Source organism: Ornithorhynchus anatinus, chromosome 9 (genome assembly GCF_004115215.2).
Source record: "Ornithorhynchus anatinus isolate Pmale09 chromosome 9, mOrnAna1.pri.v4, whole genome shotgun sequence".
Lineage (NCBI taxonomy): Eukaryota > Metazoa > Chordata > Mammalia > Monotremata > Ornithorhynchidae > Ornithorhynchus > Ornithorhynchus anatinus.
In genome coordinates this window covers 58972318-58989193 of record NC_041736.1, presented here as the reverse complement: position 1 = coordinate 58989193, position 16876 = coordinate 58972318, and the positions used below count along the sequence as shown (strand labels likewise).

General features: G+C 48.2%; 1 protein-coding gene across 24 annotated transcripts in view; it reads right to left on the bottom strand.

Annotated features, from left to right (window-relative positions):
• The window catches only part of NRXN1 (neurexin 1), a 637736-nt gene that overhangs the window by 530437 nt on the left and 90423 nt on the right, over nt 1-16876 (bottom strand). For 13 of the 24 annotated variants that reach the window (XM_039913064.1, XM_039913065.1, XM_039913071.1 and 10 more), the window contains exons 3-4: nt 14320-14349; nt 13491-13502 (exon numbers count right to left, since the gene is read on the bottom strand). The exons of 5 other annotated variants lie outside the window; for them this stretch is intronic. In XM_039913064.1, the coding sequence (XP_039768998.1) occupies nt 13491-13502; nt 14320-14349 (42 nt within the window). 6 more of the 24 variants (XM_039913066.1, XM_029072504.1, XM_039913070.1 and 3 more) reach the window with 2 other exon arrangements.

The window sequence follows — 16876 nt, the reverse complement described above, 5'->3', positions numbered from 1 at the left end:
TGAGTTCTAGAGGAAAGAGCCCGGGGACTGGGAGTCAGAAGGATCTCCTCGACTTGTCTGCTGTGTGACCTTGGGCAAGTCACTTCACTGTGCCTCAGTTACCATATCTGTAAAGCGGGGATTGAGACTGTGAGCCCCACGTGGGACAGGGACTGTGTCCAACCCGATTTGCTTGTAATAATAATAATAATGTTGGTACTTGTTAAGCGCTTACTATATGCAAAGCACTGTTCTAAGCGCTGGGGAGGATACAAGGTGATCGGGTTGTCCCACGTGGGGCTCACAGTCTTCATCCCTATTTTACGGATGAGAAGTGCATCTGAAGGAGCATTAGGGTAAAGAGCTTACAGTTGTACTCACCCCACTGCTTAGAACGGTACCTGGCACACAGGAAGCGCTTAACAAATACCATCTTTATTATTATTGTCCTCTCCCAAGCACCGAGTACAGTGTTCCGCATACAGTAAGCCCTCAATAAATGGCACTGCTCCATTGATTAGCTATTAGGTCACCTGATCCGGCCTACAACCCTCCAACAATCGGAGCCGGCCCTCGCATGGACAGAATGGAGGGAGCGAGAGGGCAATGCTGCAGAAAACTCCAGGCTGGCAGAGAGTCCTGGAATCCCGCCAACTCCTCACCCATCCCCCGATCATCAGGGAAGTGGGGAAGGGGAAGAAGTGGGTCAGGGAGGTGGTGACAGATCAGCAGGAGTCCACTATCTCCAGCCAAGAAACCTCCCACTTCACCCCCTCCCCCTATCTGGTTCCGGGCCAGTTTCACACTCTCCAGGCAGTGAACATCCTGGAGTTTGGCATTCTTGGCTCCAGCCGCTGCTGGATTACCTTCGCTGGGCATCTATTTTTAATGAGAGTGAATTATTGACGACGCATTTGTTCCACGAGGGCGACTCTGTGCCTCAGCCGCCTCCCACCCAGGGTCAGAAAGTCAGTGAGGGTCAAACCTGGAGTCAGCTAAACTTCTGCCTCACCGTATTGGAAATTTGATTTTTTTGTAAGGGTATTCGTTAAGCGCTTACTACAGTGGGCCAGGGACAGTACTAAGCGCTGGGCTCACCGGGGTTTTCAGCATCTCTCTGTCATTTGGCTTTGAGACTCTGAATCGCCACCGACCCGAGCTTCACCCTCAGCCGGATAAGAGGCTCGGCCTGAGATTTCCATGCTCGAGGTGGTGTTCAAGGGTGATGTATCGGTGTTATCACGTGGTAGATTTTTTTCCCCCATTACCTCGATGCAACCTCCCCAATTTCCTGAGAAAAACTATGAAGTTTGTTTTAAAAGGAACGGAAAAACACACCACACTGAGTTCAAGAGATTGTCTATCTCCAAACTTAATGGCAAAATGTATTCCCCCTGCAGCGACATGTCAATTTGGAGTACCTTAAAAAAAACACAACTAAACTGAAAATGACTCCCATAAGCTGTAAAACTAACAAGCTCCCACATGGAAATCCAAACATTTGAAGTGTCATTTATCCCGTTTCTACAGAAGGAGCTTGCCTGATAACCCCGAGCCACCGTACTGGAGACGACTAGCCACGTACCTACAGCTTTATAGTTTTCCCGATGTAAAAAACAGGAAAGACAAGCGAAGGTAATTTCCAACTACTTCAACTGTAAAATGAAAGCTTAATCATTTTCAAAAATATCAAGGAACACTCTCCCCTTTAGACTGTAAGCTCGTCCCTCTAGACTGTAAGCTCGCTGTGGACAGGGAAGTTTCTGTTTATTGTTTTAGTGTATTCTCCCAATATCGTACTCCTCCAAGCGCTTAGTACAGTGCTCTTCACACAATAAGGACTCAGTAAATTTGACTGAGTGCCCGACTCTTCTAGGAATGTATCACGATTTCATTCCTTCCCTCTGAGAAGCCTGTGGTGCATTTTGTTGTGAATTCCTAATCTCCCTTTTTCAGCGGGCCCTCGGGCAAACAAGACTGCAGGAGAAGACTCGGGGAGAATTCGCAGCCAAGCCAAATGGCTCCTAAAGCCGTGTTCACGAGAGGTCTGCTCCCACGGATTGCCACGTGGCGAGTAACGGGATTCCCGAGGATTCAAAACTAATCCAGAAATTCAAAAGGGAAGGGAATACAAGATGTGGGGCGTTTCCTCCGCCACTAAGACCCTCTCAGGATTCCGTGCTTCCTAGTGGAAAAGAGCCTAGTGTTTTGGAAAACACACTCTGATCGCCGGCCCACTGAACCCTGCTCCAATCAATCGAGGGCATTTATTGAGAGTTTACTGCATGCAGAGTACTGAACTAAGCGTCAGGGAGAGTATAATGCAACCGAGTCAGGAGGTACGTTTCCTGCCCACAGTGAGCTTACACTCTGGAAGGGGAGACAAACAATAAAATACAGAGAGATGTACACAAATACGGCTCCATCGCTGGTCGGCTATGTGACCTTGGGGAAGTCACTTCACTTGCCTGTGTCGCACTTCACTTACCTCATCTGTCAAATGTGGATTAACACTGTGAGCCCCAGGTGGGACATGGACTGTATCCCATCTGATTATCCTGTATTTATCCCAGAACTTCCCCTCTCAGGATGGCACCTGGAGAGTTTCCAGTCCTCTACCAGTCTCGACTACGGAAGGGAGAGTCAAGCGGAGGCCTGTCCATTCCATCCTGAGCTTGGGCAGTGGCTAGCGAGCGGCAGGCCATCTGCTACGAGGCAAGACTCCCCCGTGCTGGGCAGCAGAGGCACGGGAGAGAGTCGAGGGCGGAGACTTCAGTTTACGGCATGAAAGGAGGCTACGATAAACCACTTCTGTATTTTTACTAAGAAAACTCTATGGATATACAACCAGAACCATTGCAGATGGAGGTGGGGCGTTCTGGAAGAGCCACGTGTCCATTGAGCTCCTATGGATCGGAGATGACTCGCCAGCATAAGAGAAGACCCCAGTGCTTAATACAGTGTCTGGCACATAATAAGCGCTTTACGACTACGCATTAAAAAATAAAATAAAATAAGTGCAGTATGGTTGAGGGTGGAGTGGCTACCAAGTGCTTCAGAGGGTACAAATCCAGGGGCAAGGATGACAGAAAGAGAGCAGGGGAAATAAGAAATATTATTTATCTTGAGAGCCCTTGAGAGAAGCAGCGTGACTCAGTGGAAAGAGTCCGGGCTTGGGAATCAGAGATCATGGGTTCTAATCCCGGCCCCGCCACCTGTCAGCTGTGTGACTTGGGGAAAGTCACTTCACTTTTCTGTGCCTCAGTTCCCTCATCTGTAAAATGGCGATTAAGTCTGTGAGCCAGACGGGGAACAACCTGATTGCCCTGTATCTACCCCAGCGCTTAGAACAGTGCTCAGCACATAGTAAGCGCTTAACAAATACCAACATAATAATAATAATCATTTTCTTATTTATGAGCAAGGAGACAAGTGACGATACCTTTTGTATACCTTTCTAGAATTCCTGACATATACTTCTGGAACTTCTTGACTCTGCTTCCTCTAATTATTCTCTGGCACTTTATTAACTGTATAGCCCCATGGGCTTCATTATGGCAGCTGCTTCTGCCCCAGTCCGCAGATCCATCCTGCCCTGCCTTGTTTCCTCTCTCCCTCTCTCCGCTGGGCTCAGCAAGTTGGCTGTGCTGGGGAACCCCTTAGGTGAACAGTGCTTCTGACCTCCTTGCCAGAGGGGCCAAAAGCCAACAATTACTAGCCATAATCATCAAAACAGAGCCACCCGGCAGCACCGTTTGCTAGAGAGGGCCAATCAATCCATCGCCACTTATTTGGGTGCTTACTCGATGTAGACCCCTTTCATTCATTCATTTAATCGTATTTATTGAGTGTTTACTGTGTGCAGAGCCCTTTACTAAGTGCTTGCCACTTGTCAGCTGTGTGACTGTGGGCAAGTCACTTAACTTCTCTGTGCCTCAGTTCCCTCATCTGTAAAATAGGGATTAAAAGTGTGTGAGCCCCACGTGGGACAACCTGATTACCCTCTATCTCCCCCAGCGCTTAGAACAGTGCTCGGCATCTAGTAAGCGCTTAACAAATACCAACATTATTAACAATAGAACAGTAAACACACACGTCTTCTGCCCACAATGAGTTCACAGTCTAGAGCGGGAGACAGATAATATAAATTAATAAATGACATATATGTACATAAATGCTGCAGGCCTGGGAGGGGGGATGAATGATGGGAGCAAGTCAGGGTGACGCAGAAGGAATTGGGAGAAGAAGAAAGGGGGACTTAGTATTAAGCATTGGGCCAGTTCATCTCGATGAACTGGTTGGGGGCAGGGATTGTGTCTGTTTATTGTTATGATGTACTCTCCCAAGCGCTTAGCACAGTGCCTTGCACACAGTAAGTGCTCGATAAATTCGATTGAACGCACGAATGAATCGACTGGAATCTCGGGGAGCAGGGCCTGAATTACCCGTGGGCCGGGGGTTTGGTCCGAGCCCTCTGGGGGACGACACGTGGGAAATATTCCGAGAACTGGGCCGAGAGTAGGCTTTTCCCTCTGAATCAACGAGACGGTAGCCTCGAATCTTCGCTCCACTTCTGCGGACCTGACCTGACTGGCTGAAAGAACAATAGCTCGGGTGAAGTGAATCACCTCCGACTAACACCGCACCATCCACCGCTATTCCTGGACCTTCCCCTCGGCTTGGTTGACTGAGTAGGTTGCCAAAGATTTGAGAGGTGGCATTTCATTGGTTGGGATACCCACTCTTCTGAAGAGAATTTCACCTGAGAACAAATCTTTTCGATTTACCTGTAAGCATGGCGTAGTGCATAAAGCACGGGCCTGGGGGCCAAGAGGACCGGGGTTTTAATCCTGGTCCGCCATCTTCCTGCTGTGTGACCTTATGCAAGTCACTTCCCTTCTCTGGGCCTCGGTTTTCTCAACGGCAAAATGGGCATTTAATACCCGTTCTCCCTGCTGAGGCTCGGAGCCCCAGACCATCAATCTTTTGTACTTACGAATGCGCGCTATTTCCAGAGCAGTGATCAAAGTGCTGAGGGGAGTAAAAAATAGAGTTGGCAGACACATTTCTTGCCCACAGCGAGCTTACCTCCCATTTGGGAGAGGGACTGTTCCGCCCTGATCAACTGGTATTTACCCCCGTGCTTGGAACAGTTTTGGATACGTGGTAAGCACTTAACAAATACCATAAAAAACTCACAACAAACTAACAAAAGAAAAACCCCAGAGAGCAGAAAACAGAAATACCTCTAGCACACCTGCTTACAGAAAACCAACCCACACGGTCTGGGTAGGTATGAAACGTGACCTGAAAAAAATCACAACAGGTATTTACCCTCAAGCCTCCTCTACTTAATGTCACGGATCTGCAAACACTCACCCTGGAAAATTATAGCTTTATCGCCAAGTCTAACATTTCGAGCCCAGCCCAGGGTTTGAGCCCCCTGGTGATTTCCCGATAATGAATAAGATTGAATAAAGCAGTCTCCCCCTTCTTTCACAGGCAAGTAATGTGACGCTCATGTTTTATCAGTGAAATATGGCCCCAGGCACTAAAGCTTCATTACGTCCTTTCGCTATGGGAATTTCCGAACACGGTACCTCACGGAGGCGGGGGCTTCCATATATGGCCAATAGAAGAAAAGAGGATCGTAGAAGGCGAGACCTCTTACCGCACTTAGAAAACTTTTCCGTCTGCACCGGCTGCCAGACGGTTCTGGGGGCTTCAGTAAGACAAGAGGAGTTTGCTATTTTGAGACGGGGTGATGAATTGTGGCCCCTCACCCCCACCTGTCACCCAGAGTCATGGAATAGTAATAATTGGTTACTATTACGGTACTTGCTAGGCGTTTACTATGTGCCAAGCACTGTTCTAAGCGCTGGGGGAGGTACACGTTAATCGGGTTAAAAAAGGGGGAAACCATATCGTCTGACTCCCAGGCCCATAACCTTTTCGCTAGGCCACAAAACAAAGTGGCTTTGGGCTGAAACCCAGCAGTTGCCCATCTACCTCCACATGAAACAGAAATTCCTTACCATCGGCTTTAAAGCACTCAATCACCTCAGCCCCCTCCTACCTCACCTCATTGCTTTCCTACTACAAGCTAGCCCACACACTTTGCTCCTCTTACGTCAACCTACTCACCGTATCTCAATCTTGTCCACCTTCTTGCCGACCTCTTGCCCATGCTCTGCCTCTGGCCCGGAACGCCCTCCTTCTTCCTATCTGACAGACAATTACTCTCCCCGCTTCAAAGCCTTTATGAAGATATACTTCCTCCAAGAGTCTTCCATGATTAAGCCCTCCTTTCCTCTTCTCCCACTCCTGAGTCCCCTTTATTCACCCCTCCCTCAGCCCCACAGTACATATGAAGCAGCGTGGCTCAGTGGAAAGAGCGTGGGCTTGGGAGCCAGAGGTCATGGGTTCGAATCCCAGCTCTGCCACTTGTCAGCTGTGTGGCTGTGGGCAAGTCACTTAACTCTCTGTGCCTCAGTTACCTCATCTGTAAAATGAGGATGAAGACTGTGAGCCTCATGTGGGACAACCTGATTACCTTGTATACCCCAGCGCTTAGAACAGTGCTCTGCACAGAGTAAGCGCTTAACAAATACCAACATTATTATATGTATATATCCATAATGTATTCATTTATTTTAATATCTGTCTCCCCCTCTTGCCTGTAAGCTTATTGTGGGCAAGGAATGTATCTACCAACTCTTTTATATTATTATATCGCACCCTCCCAAGCACTTAATACAGGGCTCTGCACACGATAAGTGAGTAATAAATACAATTGATTGACAGTGGAATCTTAGTTCAGGATGCTGCCTGACCAAATTATTTCCTGCCCAAAGAGTCTTGATTCTTCTCAAAGTAATTATGAATCCACCTCAAATCCTGGATTCTTTACTGTACGAAAAGCCCACACGTAATTCCACAATGAAGAGTCAGAGTGTGGGGGCCGCCTTATGATTCTAGTAGGGGGCAAATGAATCAGGCATTCTCGACCCCTCACTGAATTCCCAGTGGCTCAGATACACCTTTCCCCTCCTTCCCGACTCAGCTGTCCCCCCTCCGATGAACGAAATCCACCCTAAGTCAGTTCACATTTACAAAGGACCGACTGAGATCCCGCCGCGTCACTTGCCGTTTTCTCCCTTTTAAGGTCATCGTTCTTCTGGAACGCTTCGGAGAAAGGCATCGATCCTCTTTATCGGGATCATTTGTTGTGTCTCCTGGAGTGAATCAATCTTCCCTTTTATTGAAGGACTCTCTAGAATAACTACATTCTTGAGAGGGCGGGGAAGGAGGCATGAAGTATCTGAAGGCGCGGTGTGGCCTTAGGGTGATTTTCTTCGTACTCAAGCCATTCCCTTGTCGTGGTTGAGGACAGAGGCCTAGGATTTTGATGGTTTTCCTGCCTATGGGACATGTGGGCTACTCAGGTGAGTGATTCCATCCTGCCAACCAAACAGAGATTTGGACGAATGAGTCAGTCGCTTTGCTTTGCTGCCAACAACTGGATCCTTAGTGCCGACAGCTGGGCCTTCTTAGATTAATTATTCTGAGTTCGGCTCTCCAGATACACGGGCGGCAAACTGTACATACTGAAATGAGCACCAGTAGCGGGTTCGTTCCTAAAACCAGCTGTGCTATGTGATGCCTGGAACTTGAATTTGGAGACCAAAGTAAATACCAAGAAGAGAAGCAGCGTGGGCCTGGGAGTCAGAAGGACCTGGGTTCTAATCCTGACTCCGTCATTTGTCTGCTATGTGACCTTGGGCAGATCTTTTCACTTCTCTGGGCCTCGGTCACCTCATCTGTCAAACAGGATTAAGACGGTGAGCTCCACGTGGGACAGGGACTGTGTCTAACCTGATTAGCTTCTCTCTACCCCAGCGCTTAGTACAGTGCCTGGCACATAGTAAGTCTCCCTCTCCTTACTGTAAGCTCATTATGGGCAGGGAACATGGCTGCTAATTCCGTTGCGGTGTGCTCGCCCAAGCGCTTAACACTGTGCTCTGCACATGTTAAGAGCTCAACCAATACCCTTGATCGATTGATTGAATAAGCCACTTGACAAACACCACAAAAAAAAAAAAAGGTTAAATCTCAAATTGATAGAGCCCGTGACTATCATTTGCAATGAAAGAAGCCAAATTCTCCTCAAACACAAACCCCTATTGGAATTGGAAAAGCTTGGCAGTAGTGGAAGGCATTAACTCTGTCAGACTACCACGGAGTAAATGGCAGCAGTAATTCGTTAATGACGCTGTCTTGGGCTCATGGAGTTTATGTCTTGTCTCGTAGGAGGATATGACTCAATCAGTGGTAATTGGTCACAACCGAGCAAATAGGAGGTATCTATTCTGGGACATTATTTCACGCAAATGCAATTTCCAAGCAAGAAGATGTCAGGCTCTTAGCATGCTGGTGTTGGTCTTGCGTGTATTTCAACCAAAAGTTTTTATTGAGCCCTAAATGAGTGCTGCACACTATATTAAATATTAAAGGTGGCATTGGATAAGCACTTACTATGCGTCAAGCACTTTTCTAAGCGCTGGGGTGGGTACAAGCTAATCAGATTGGACATAGTCCCTGGCCCTCATGGGGTTCACAGTTTTAATCCCCATTTACCAGATGAGGTAACTGATGCTCAGAGACGACAAGTGACTTGCCCAAGATTGCCCAGCAGTCGGGTGGCGGAGCTGCGATTAGAACCCAGGTCCTTCCGACTCTCAGGCCCAGGCTCTGCCCATCAGGCCACGCTGCTTCCCTATTAAAGTGTTTGGGAGAGTATGATAGAAGTACAAGCGCTTAGTACAGTGATCTGCACGCAGTAAGCGCTCAATGAATATGACGATGAACGACTGAATGAACGTGAGCCGTGCTCTCAGGGAGCTTACAGTCCAATAGGGAAGGCACTGGGTAAGACATTAAATTACACTGCGGACAGGAAGAGGTAACAGGTCCTGGAAGCTGGTCTTCAACGCAATCTACGTCACTTAGATAATGGGATTGGGGCGGGGCTTCTCTGGTTCTGCCTCTGGAGGCTGAGGTAGCTCTCAAGTTTCAAGTGCCGAAGCATCAGGTACTGCCAACAAGAAGTTCAACAACACATCGACAGACGACCTCATTGCGTGCCCGATGTGGCCGGGGCTATGGATCCCACGTTGACCTTTTTAGCCACACGTGAACTCACGGGCACGCTTTGCTGTCAGTGGTGTCTTCTTTGAACACGAAGGACAATACATACATTCTGTGTACATAAATAACACCTGTGCCGGGCAGCAGTGGCACGGGAGAGAGTCGTGGGCGGAGACTTTACTGCGTGGAAGGAGACGGCGGTAAACCATTTCCGTATCTTTACCAACAAAACTCTATGGATCTGCTACCAGAATGACTGCAGTTGGAGAAGAGCGGGGCGTTCTGGGAGAGATGTGTCCGTGGTGTCGCTATGGGTCGGAAACGACTCGACGGCATAAGACAAGACAAATATATATATATATATATATATATATATATATATATATATATATACACACGCACTCACCCACACACACTCACTCGCTCTCAAGCACTTAGTACACTGCTCTGCACACAGTTACCCCTCATTAAAAAGTACCGATCGACTGCTCTAGGTCTGATTAAATTTGCATTTACTTGCTCAGCAATGAATGGAGATGTGAACTGACTCTCCCCAAGAGTTTAGCTTCCCTTGGCAGAAACAAGCCAGAATTTTTCTGACTGCCGTATACAGTGACAGGACAGAGGATCTCACAGCAAGAAGCGATTAGTGTACGCACACACCACCTCCACCATACTGATCAAGTAACTTATCTGGATCAAATCCAGAGCTGAAGGAAGTTCACCCCAGTGACTAGACTTAATAAAACAGATGTTACGGTCCCGTAGCTCCTTGTGGGTAGGGAACGTGGCCTGGGTTTCTCCGGCATTTAACCAGGTGCTCAGTACAGTGCACTGCACTTAGAAGGGGCTCAGTAAACTCTATGATTCTACTCATAATTCACACAGTGCTCTCCACACACGGTTCCGAAGGCGAGCTTTAGGACCGGTGGGCTTGTGAGTGAGGTTGGGTCGTTTCCAACCTACAGGTATAGGAATAGTAGAAGAAGTCTTTGTCAAGCGGGTGAGAGAGGTGCCTTTGCTCCTCGGGAAGTAAACACTGACACGAGCGCACCCAAACAAAATCATCTCTTCTCTCTCCCTCACACCCAAACACAGTGCAATCATTCGGCAAGGCAAGTGTCAGTTGTCTATGGAGAGCTTCGATCCAAGCTAGATAGCAGATTTAACTGTAGCGTCATATGACTAAATAGAACTTAATCTCGGTGGGAGGGGGATAAAAAGGACAATAATTTCACACAACACAATGAGCGCTACAGGCAGGCGAGTTTGAAGGGTGAAGGTAAAATCTGCATCTCAGTACTCCCCTTTATGATTTCTGTGAGTAGATCATTATTACGCACTTCCTTAGGGGTTCCAAATCTCTTACTGTTGGCAGCTTCCTTGATTTAAGAAGAAAAAAAGCAAACCAAAGAAAACATTTATGTTCATGGTCAAAGTAGATTTCACAAAGGTCAAAGTTATGCCTTTATTAACAACTCAACAATGAGGAAATCAGCTGAAAGCAGGGAAGGAAAGGTCTGTAAATAAAGCGTGGGGAAAGTAATAAAACATAAAATAATGAATTTTTCTAGGGAGGCTCTGTCAGCATCATATCTGCTTTGAGGATAACTGGAACATTGTAGTTGTGACCAGTACAAACAAGTCTTTAGATATAGGGTGTTTGGGATACTGTTCATTCATTAATGGCTCTGATTTCAAATATAGCGGGATAACACATCGGGGAACCAAACCGTACCCGTTTTTCCTTCCAGATTCTCATTTTATGGGCCATGTGCTTCCATCTCAACTGAGAACTGTCATCACCAGCAAAAATGAACCACACTTAACCTTGGAATCGTATGCTTGGAAATACCATTTTTTAAACATTTTGGTCTTCTATAAATGCATTTATGTGGGAACGTCGACACTAATGGCTCATCTGAAAAAGCTTGTCCAAAATATAGTCTCAAAACATTGGATGTTCGTCCCAAAAGGCATCAGAAAGGAATCAGGTGGATGCCCCAAGTTCGCCCTGGGGTAAACTCTAAATCCACCAGCCCTCCAGTCGTCCCAGCCCTCAAACACAAAAGATGCGAAAGGACAGTCTGGTGATTTTCCCCTTGGACGTTGAAAACATAAGGGACAGTTGTAAAGAATCGAACACCACTCCCTGCATTGAGGAACACAGATGTGCAATTGGTTTTTCTTCTTTTTTAATTATATTTGTTAAGTGCCTAATAAGTGCCAGACACTCTACTAAATGTTGGAGTTGATATAAGCTAATCAGGTTGGACTCATCTCAGTCCCACATGGGACTCCCAGTCTTAAATCCCATTTTACAAATGTGGGAACTGAGGCACAGAGAAGTGAAGTGATTTGCCCAAGGTCACACGGCAGACAGGGAGCAGAGCCGGTATTAGAACCCAGGTCCTGCTGACCCCCAGGCCCGTGTTCTATCCAGTAGGCCACGCTGGTTCATTAGGATTCTTCTGGGAACCCTGATTTTGGGGACTGGGTATCTTAAGCTGGGAGCAAGGCACTCGAGATTTTCCAGGTAAAAAGGAAAAGGGATGGCGAGTATAAATGGTACAGGACTCCGCAACTCACTCATTGAGCGATCGGTTCGGGTCGTTGGGGGCCAGAGGATGCTTTTACCACAAAACCAACTTGGCGACCTGCTGAGGTTCATGCTAATTGGAGAGGTTCCTCTAAAAATGAACCTCTGGAGGGAAACCCGAGTCCAGCCCTTGCCTCTAGAATCCATTAGATTACTGTAATAAATTTGAATGGAAACCTTTCGAAATGACTATTTAAGGCTCAATACGCCCACATAAATAGGATAAATTTAATAAAAATCTGACATGTTAAAAGTACGGTAGGAGCCGGCGTGTAATTACCAGGTTAGATGGCACTGGCGCTTTAGTTGCGAAAGAGCATGTAACAGCGCAGACAGAAAAACGAACGATTCCGCCGGCAGGTTTTGGTTGGGAATTCCGTTACGGAATACGAAATGCCGGCGGCTGCCCTCTCCTCCCCTCCCCCCACCGTCTCCCGTCGCGTTGTTTTCACCTTCCGTCCTCGGTGACCAGGTGACCGCAGAAAGCCTCCACTGAAAATCAGGCCCCCGCTGCCCTCCATATTGAAACCTGGCATCGGTGGACAACGCCAGGGACACCTCAAGAGTGGGTGCCTCTTCCCGACCGGCGCTCCCGCCCCCGAGGTGGAATGCGATGACGGTAAGCACCAAACCCTGACGCACATCCCTCAAGAACGCCGACAAAAATACCAACTAGGAGAGCATGCGGCCACCTGCTCTAGTCTTCCCACTCATCCCCCCCGGGGGTTAGTTCGGGTGTCTTTCCGGTCCCGCGCTTCCATTTCTGACGGAAACATTCAGGTGGGAGGGACGTCCCGGGAACCGGAGGTCTAAAGGTCCGGGGCAGTGCATTTCCATCATCCTGAAAATGTCAAGCTTCGGGGGCAAAAGAAGACATGAACCAAAAGCAGAGAGGATAGCCTCACCTGCGTCAAAACCAACCAGAAGCAGAGGTCCCGTGACCCCTCTCTTTAGGATGTATTGGTTTTCCAAATGAAGAGCGAACCGGTTCTGTGGGTTCACCGCAGCTGCACATCATTCTAACGAACTGCATCTCTTCAGTGGCAAATAGCAAAAATGACCAAATTCGGAGGAGGGAGTCTCAAACCCTCCTGTGGAACAGCCAAAGCCCCTCAAGAGTCGATTCACGCACCCGCCAGTCACGCAAATGAGTCTGTGGAATGACTTACCCGAGGGCAGACACCTGGCTGTTGGATTCGGACTCAAAACGGAAACGAAAGAAAACCATCTTTTTTTTGTAGGGGGTGGGAAGGGGAAAAGGGGCTCCGCCCACTCTTCCCCACATCTGTCTTTCCCACTGTCACTCCAGGGAACCGTGATATCTCCCGGGTAAGCGGAGAAGAGGCCCAAAGCGGAGACCTGGCTAGGCTGAGGCCTGCCGCGGGCCCCTGACCGCTTCAATCTGCGTTAACTGACGATAAAGAACATCTGTACCTGCGGTCGTGGCAGACGCCTGATTATGTTCATTACTTCAACCGCACGTTTAGACGCCCCTCTGGAAAGTTTAGACTCTATGCCTTATCGAGAACAGAAAGGACACACAAAACCGAAAAACCAAACACCCTTCGGAGACAGGAAACGTGTGGACGGCTGTTTTCTCCTTACCTTATTGCCAGGAATGGGTAAACCAAACATATATACCTACCTTACCTTACACAGCCCCAACACAAACACTTCCACAGACACGCGCATTGCTCAGACAGACTGTCAATTACACAGGCGGGGTTGGAGGGGACAATAAAAGGAAAGAAAAATCATGTAATACCTTTACTTTTACCTATGGGTTTGATGGAATGGATCCACGAAGAAAGCGTTTCCGGACAAAGAGAATAAAGGAGAGAGAAACAACAATAAGGATCGTGACTATATGTGAAGGAACGAGCAGCTGACAGTGAAAGGAGACGAGGGGTATCAAAAACAAAATAGTTGGGAAGTACAGATGGGTCTACGATCCCACCGGCAATTCTGGTTTTGATTTTTCCATCGAGGACATGCACACGGAAACTCGGAAGACCCCATGCAGGCTCAGCGGGCGATACTGCAGAGAGTTCAGCGATGGCCGGGGAGATTTCAAGGAGCGGGGTGGCCAGACTCAGCATTCCAGAAGCCAGGAGCAGCTGCGTTCTCTGGGATCCCCTTCAGCCATGCATTAATGCCAGCGGATTCTTCACGGGACCCCCTAGGATATCCCGAGCCTCTTCGTGCACACGTGATCTCGGGCGGGCCCTTGCGCTTTCTCAATACAACGAACGGCGATCACAACGGCCCGCCGACGCCTGGGTCTCTCTCCATCGTGTTTCTAATCTGCCTCGCGTCTTTGCGGTTATTACACTGCGAGCGGGTGGGTGGGGAAAGGGACGCGGGTTTAAGGAGCATACGAACGACCAACCAAAAAAAAAAAAAGAAAGAAAAATTCAAAGAAAAAAATAAAGAATCCCCACCAAAAATGAAAAACCACGGGAATGAAACCACGTAATTCCTGGCAGCCACAGAGCACGCAAGCATTGGTCCATCGATCACTGCAATGGAGTTGAAGCCGCTACCGAACGAGAAGAAACAATGAAAGCAGAGTGGAAAAGGAACAGAGCCCATACCTTGGTCGCCCATCATCAGGTGCGCCAGACCTTGAAGGGAAACAAGAGCACAGTCAGCAAACAACAAGGGAGCACGGGAAGACGGGGTTGTCACGGTGACAAAAAATGGTCTGTGACAGGCACCGGTTTCCTAGGAGATGCCTCCATCTCAGGGTGGGAGGGGATCAAAAAGCATCTTTTTGTGTACCCTCCCTCCGCCCCCAATTTTCGAGTTCCGGTTAGAAGGGTTTGAGGGGCAAGGGCGTCTGGAACCACATTTCCGTGGCTGCTTTTGGCTGAATTAACTGTCGGGCGTCCTTCCGGCTGCACCTGCCAGCAAGGGCTCGTCATTCATCGGCGATTAGATGACATTCCAAAACCCAAAGGAATGGAACCTGAAACATGGGCTGGGTCTGATCTTTTTCCCCTCGTCAAAAATGAGCCGTTTCATCATTAAAGAAAAAAGAAAATAGAAAGGAAAAGAAAAGAAAATCTTAGTCACACTGAAAATGATAATGCCGAGATGGCTCCTTGTTTGGGTGAAGCACATGCTAATAGAATTAAGACCGTTTCTCTCTGCCCAACGTATTCGACGTGCAGTTGCAAATTTATAATTTACTACGAGATCCTTGCTTTAGTCGCCCAGGGCCAGATTCGAACGGGCCCTATTGAATTCCGAGGAGAAGCCACTTAAAGACTTTGCCGAATTGAAAAATGCATCGACTTATCTACTTGGGTCTTTATTCTCCGACTTCTAAGCTAACCACATTCAATTCAGTTCTTTTTCCGGAAAGATGACACAGATGTAATCTCAGCATGAAAGGGTTTGTGCGGCACAGAAAGAGCAGTCAATCTAATGCTTTCCCTTTCATTATTCAAAGAATGTCTAACTTTCTCCCTGGATTCAAGCAGAAGTCTATTCCTGCTGGGCGTGGCACGCTCTCGGATCGGCAAGGACAGGGGAGGGGATACGGGGGAGGCGGGAAGCTTGGATCTATGAGGATTTTCCCTCTCCCGATCCACCGACTGAAATCACGCGGTCAGATTAGGCGGGTCTGCCCTGAGCTGACCCGGGAGGTCATTCGAGAGACAGACAGGGAAACTCCGGCATCCAGATGACTTCCACTTTCTACGACTTGGTCTGGATTCGAGAAAGCCGGTTCACACCGTCTCTTTGGACGTTGGATTCTGCTGCACTCTGAAAGATTTGGGGCGTTCACTTGGGATCGTCTCACCCTGTCTCCAGAAGAGGAAATGTAAACCCCCGATTTAAACAGGGATGAGAATCTAGTCGTGGAGGAAGGAACATGAACGGAGTAACTTTTTTCATCCTATGTGTCTAGTATACGTCGTAGGCAATGAATAACTCAGCCTGAGGATGGGGCTTTTGCATTGCCAGGAGAAACTGAGTATCAAATTAAAGTAGATCTGTCACACGCTTGGTACCAAGGGCTGGGAGATCACCCTCAATTTTTCTCAGGCTGCATTTCAATTTACATTTTGCAGTGCGGTTGGTCACCGTACTGCACGACAATGTTACGAATCCTTCTCAGAGGGAGTTATTTACACTGGTGCTAATTCTCCCAGTGTTTGAAGTCGCCCCTGGAAGTAACTTTGAAGCAGCGTGGCTCAGTGGCAAGCGCCCGGGCTCGGGAGTCAGAGGACATGGGTTCTAATCCCAGCTCCATCACTTGTCGGCTGTGTGACCTTAAGCAAGTCACTTCACTTCTCTGGGCCTCAGTTCCCTCACCTGGAAAATGGGGATGAGGACCGTGAGCCCCACACGGGACAAGCTGATGACCTTGCATCTACCCCAGCTGCTTAAAGCAGTGCTTGGCACATAGTAAGTGCTTAACAAATACCATCATCATCACTTTGGGAGGAGCATTAGCTCTTGCATGTCACCAAAGGCCCATGCAAGATCGAAGCCACGATGCCAAATGATTTGCGAGACTACCTGGAAGCCCCGAGAGAACTGGATACGAGCAGAGAAAAGAGCCATGTGTCGAAACCAACTACTTATATTTTACAGGACGGTGATCCTAAGCACGGTGCCATCAGTGGAATAAAACTGAAGTCTGCCCAAATTTCTCTGCCCTGAATCCCTGAACCTGCAGGAAGCCTAAGACTCTGAAGCTATGGGGGGAAAATAGAGGGATGGGATTCAAGAAAGACCCCTTTGAAAAGCTCCCAGGCAGCCAATCGGTCAGTGGAATAAAACTGAAGGCTATCAAAATTTTTCCACCCCAAATCCCTGACCTACAGGAAGGCTAAGACCCTGAAGCTACGGGGGAAAAACAGGTGGATGGGAGCCAGTGAAAAGTGTCTAGGCAGCCGATCAATCAGTCAGTGGTATTTTCTGAGCGTCTGCCCGGGGCAGAGCACTGTACGAAGGGCTTGATTGTGTCGGTTGGCCCTTGGCCAGGTTGAAAAGGCTGTTTTTGGCGTTAGTTTCTGCCCGTTTTGGAAACGTGCACCGCCGGATCACAGCTCAGAGCGGCACCCAGCACCAAAAGGAAACCGTCACACTCTGGCTCCAAAGCCACATTCCGACTCCACGCCGAGGTACACTCCGAAA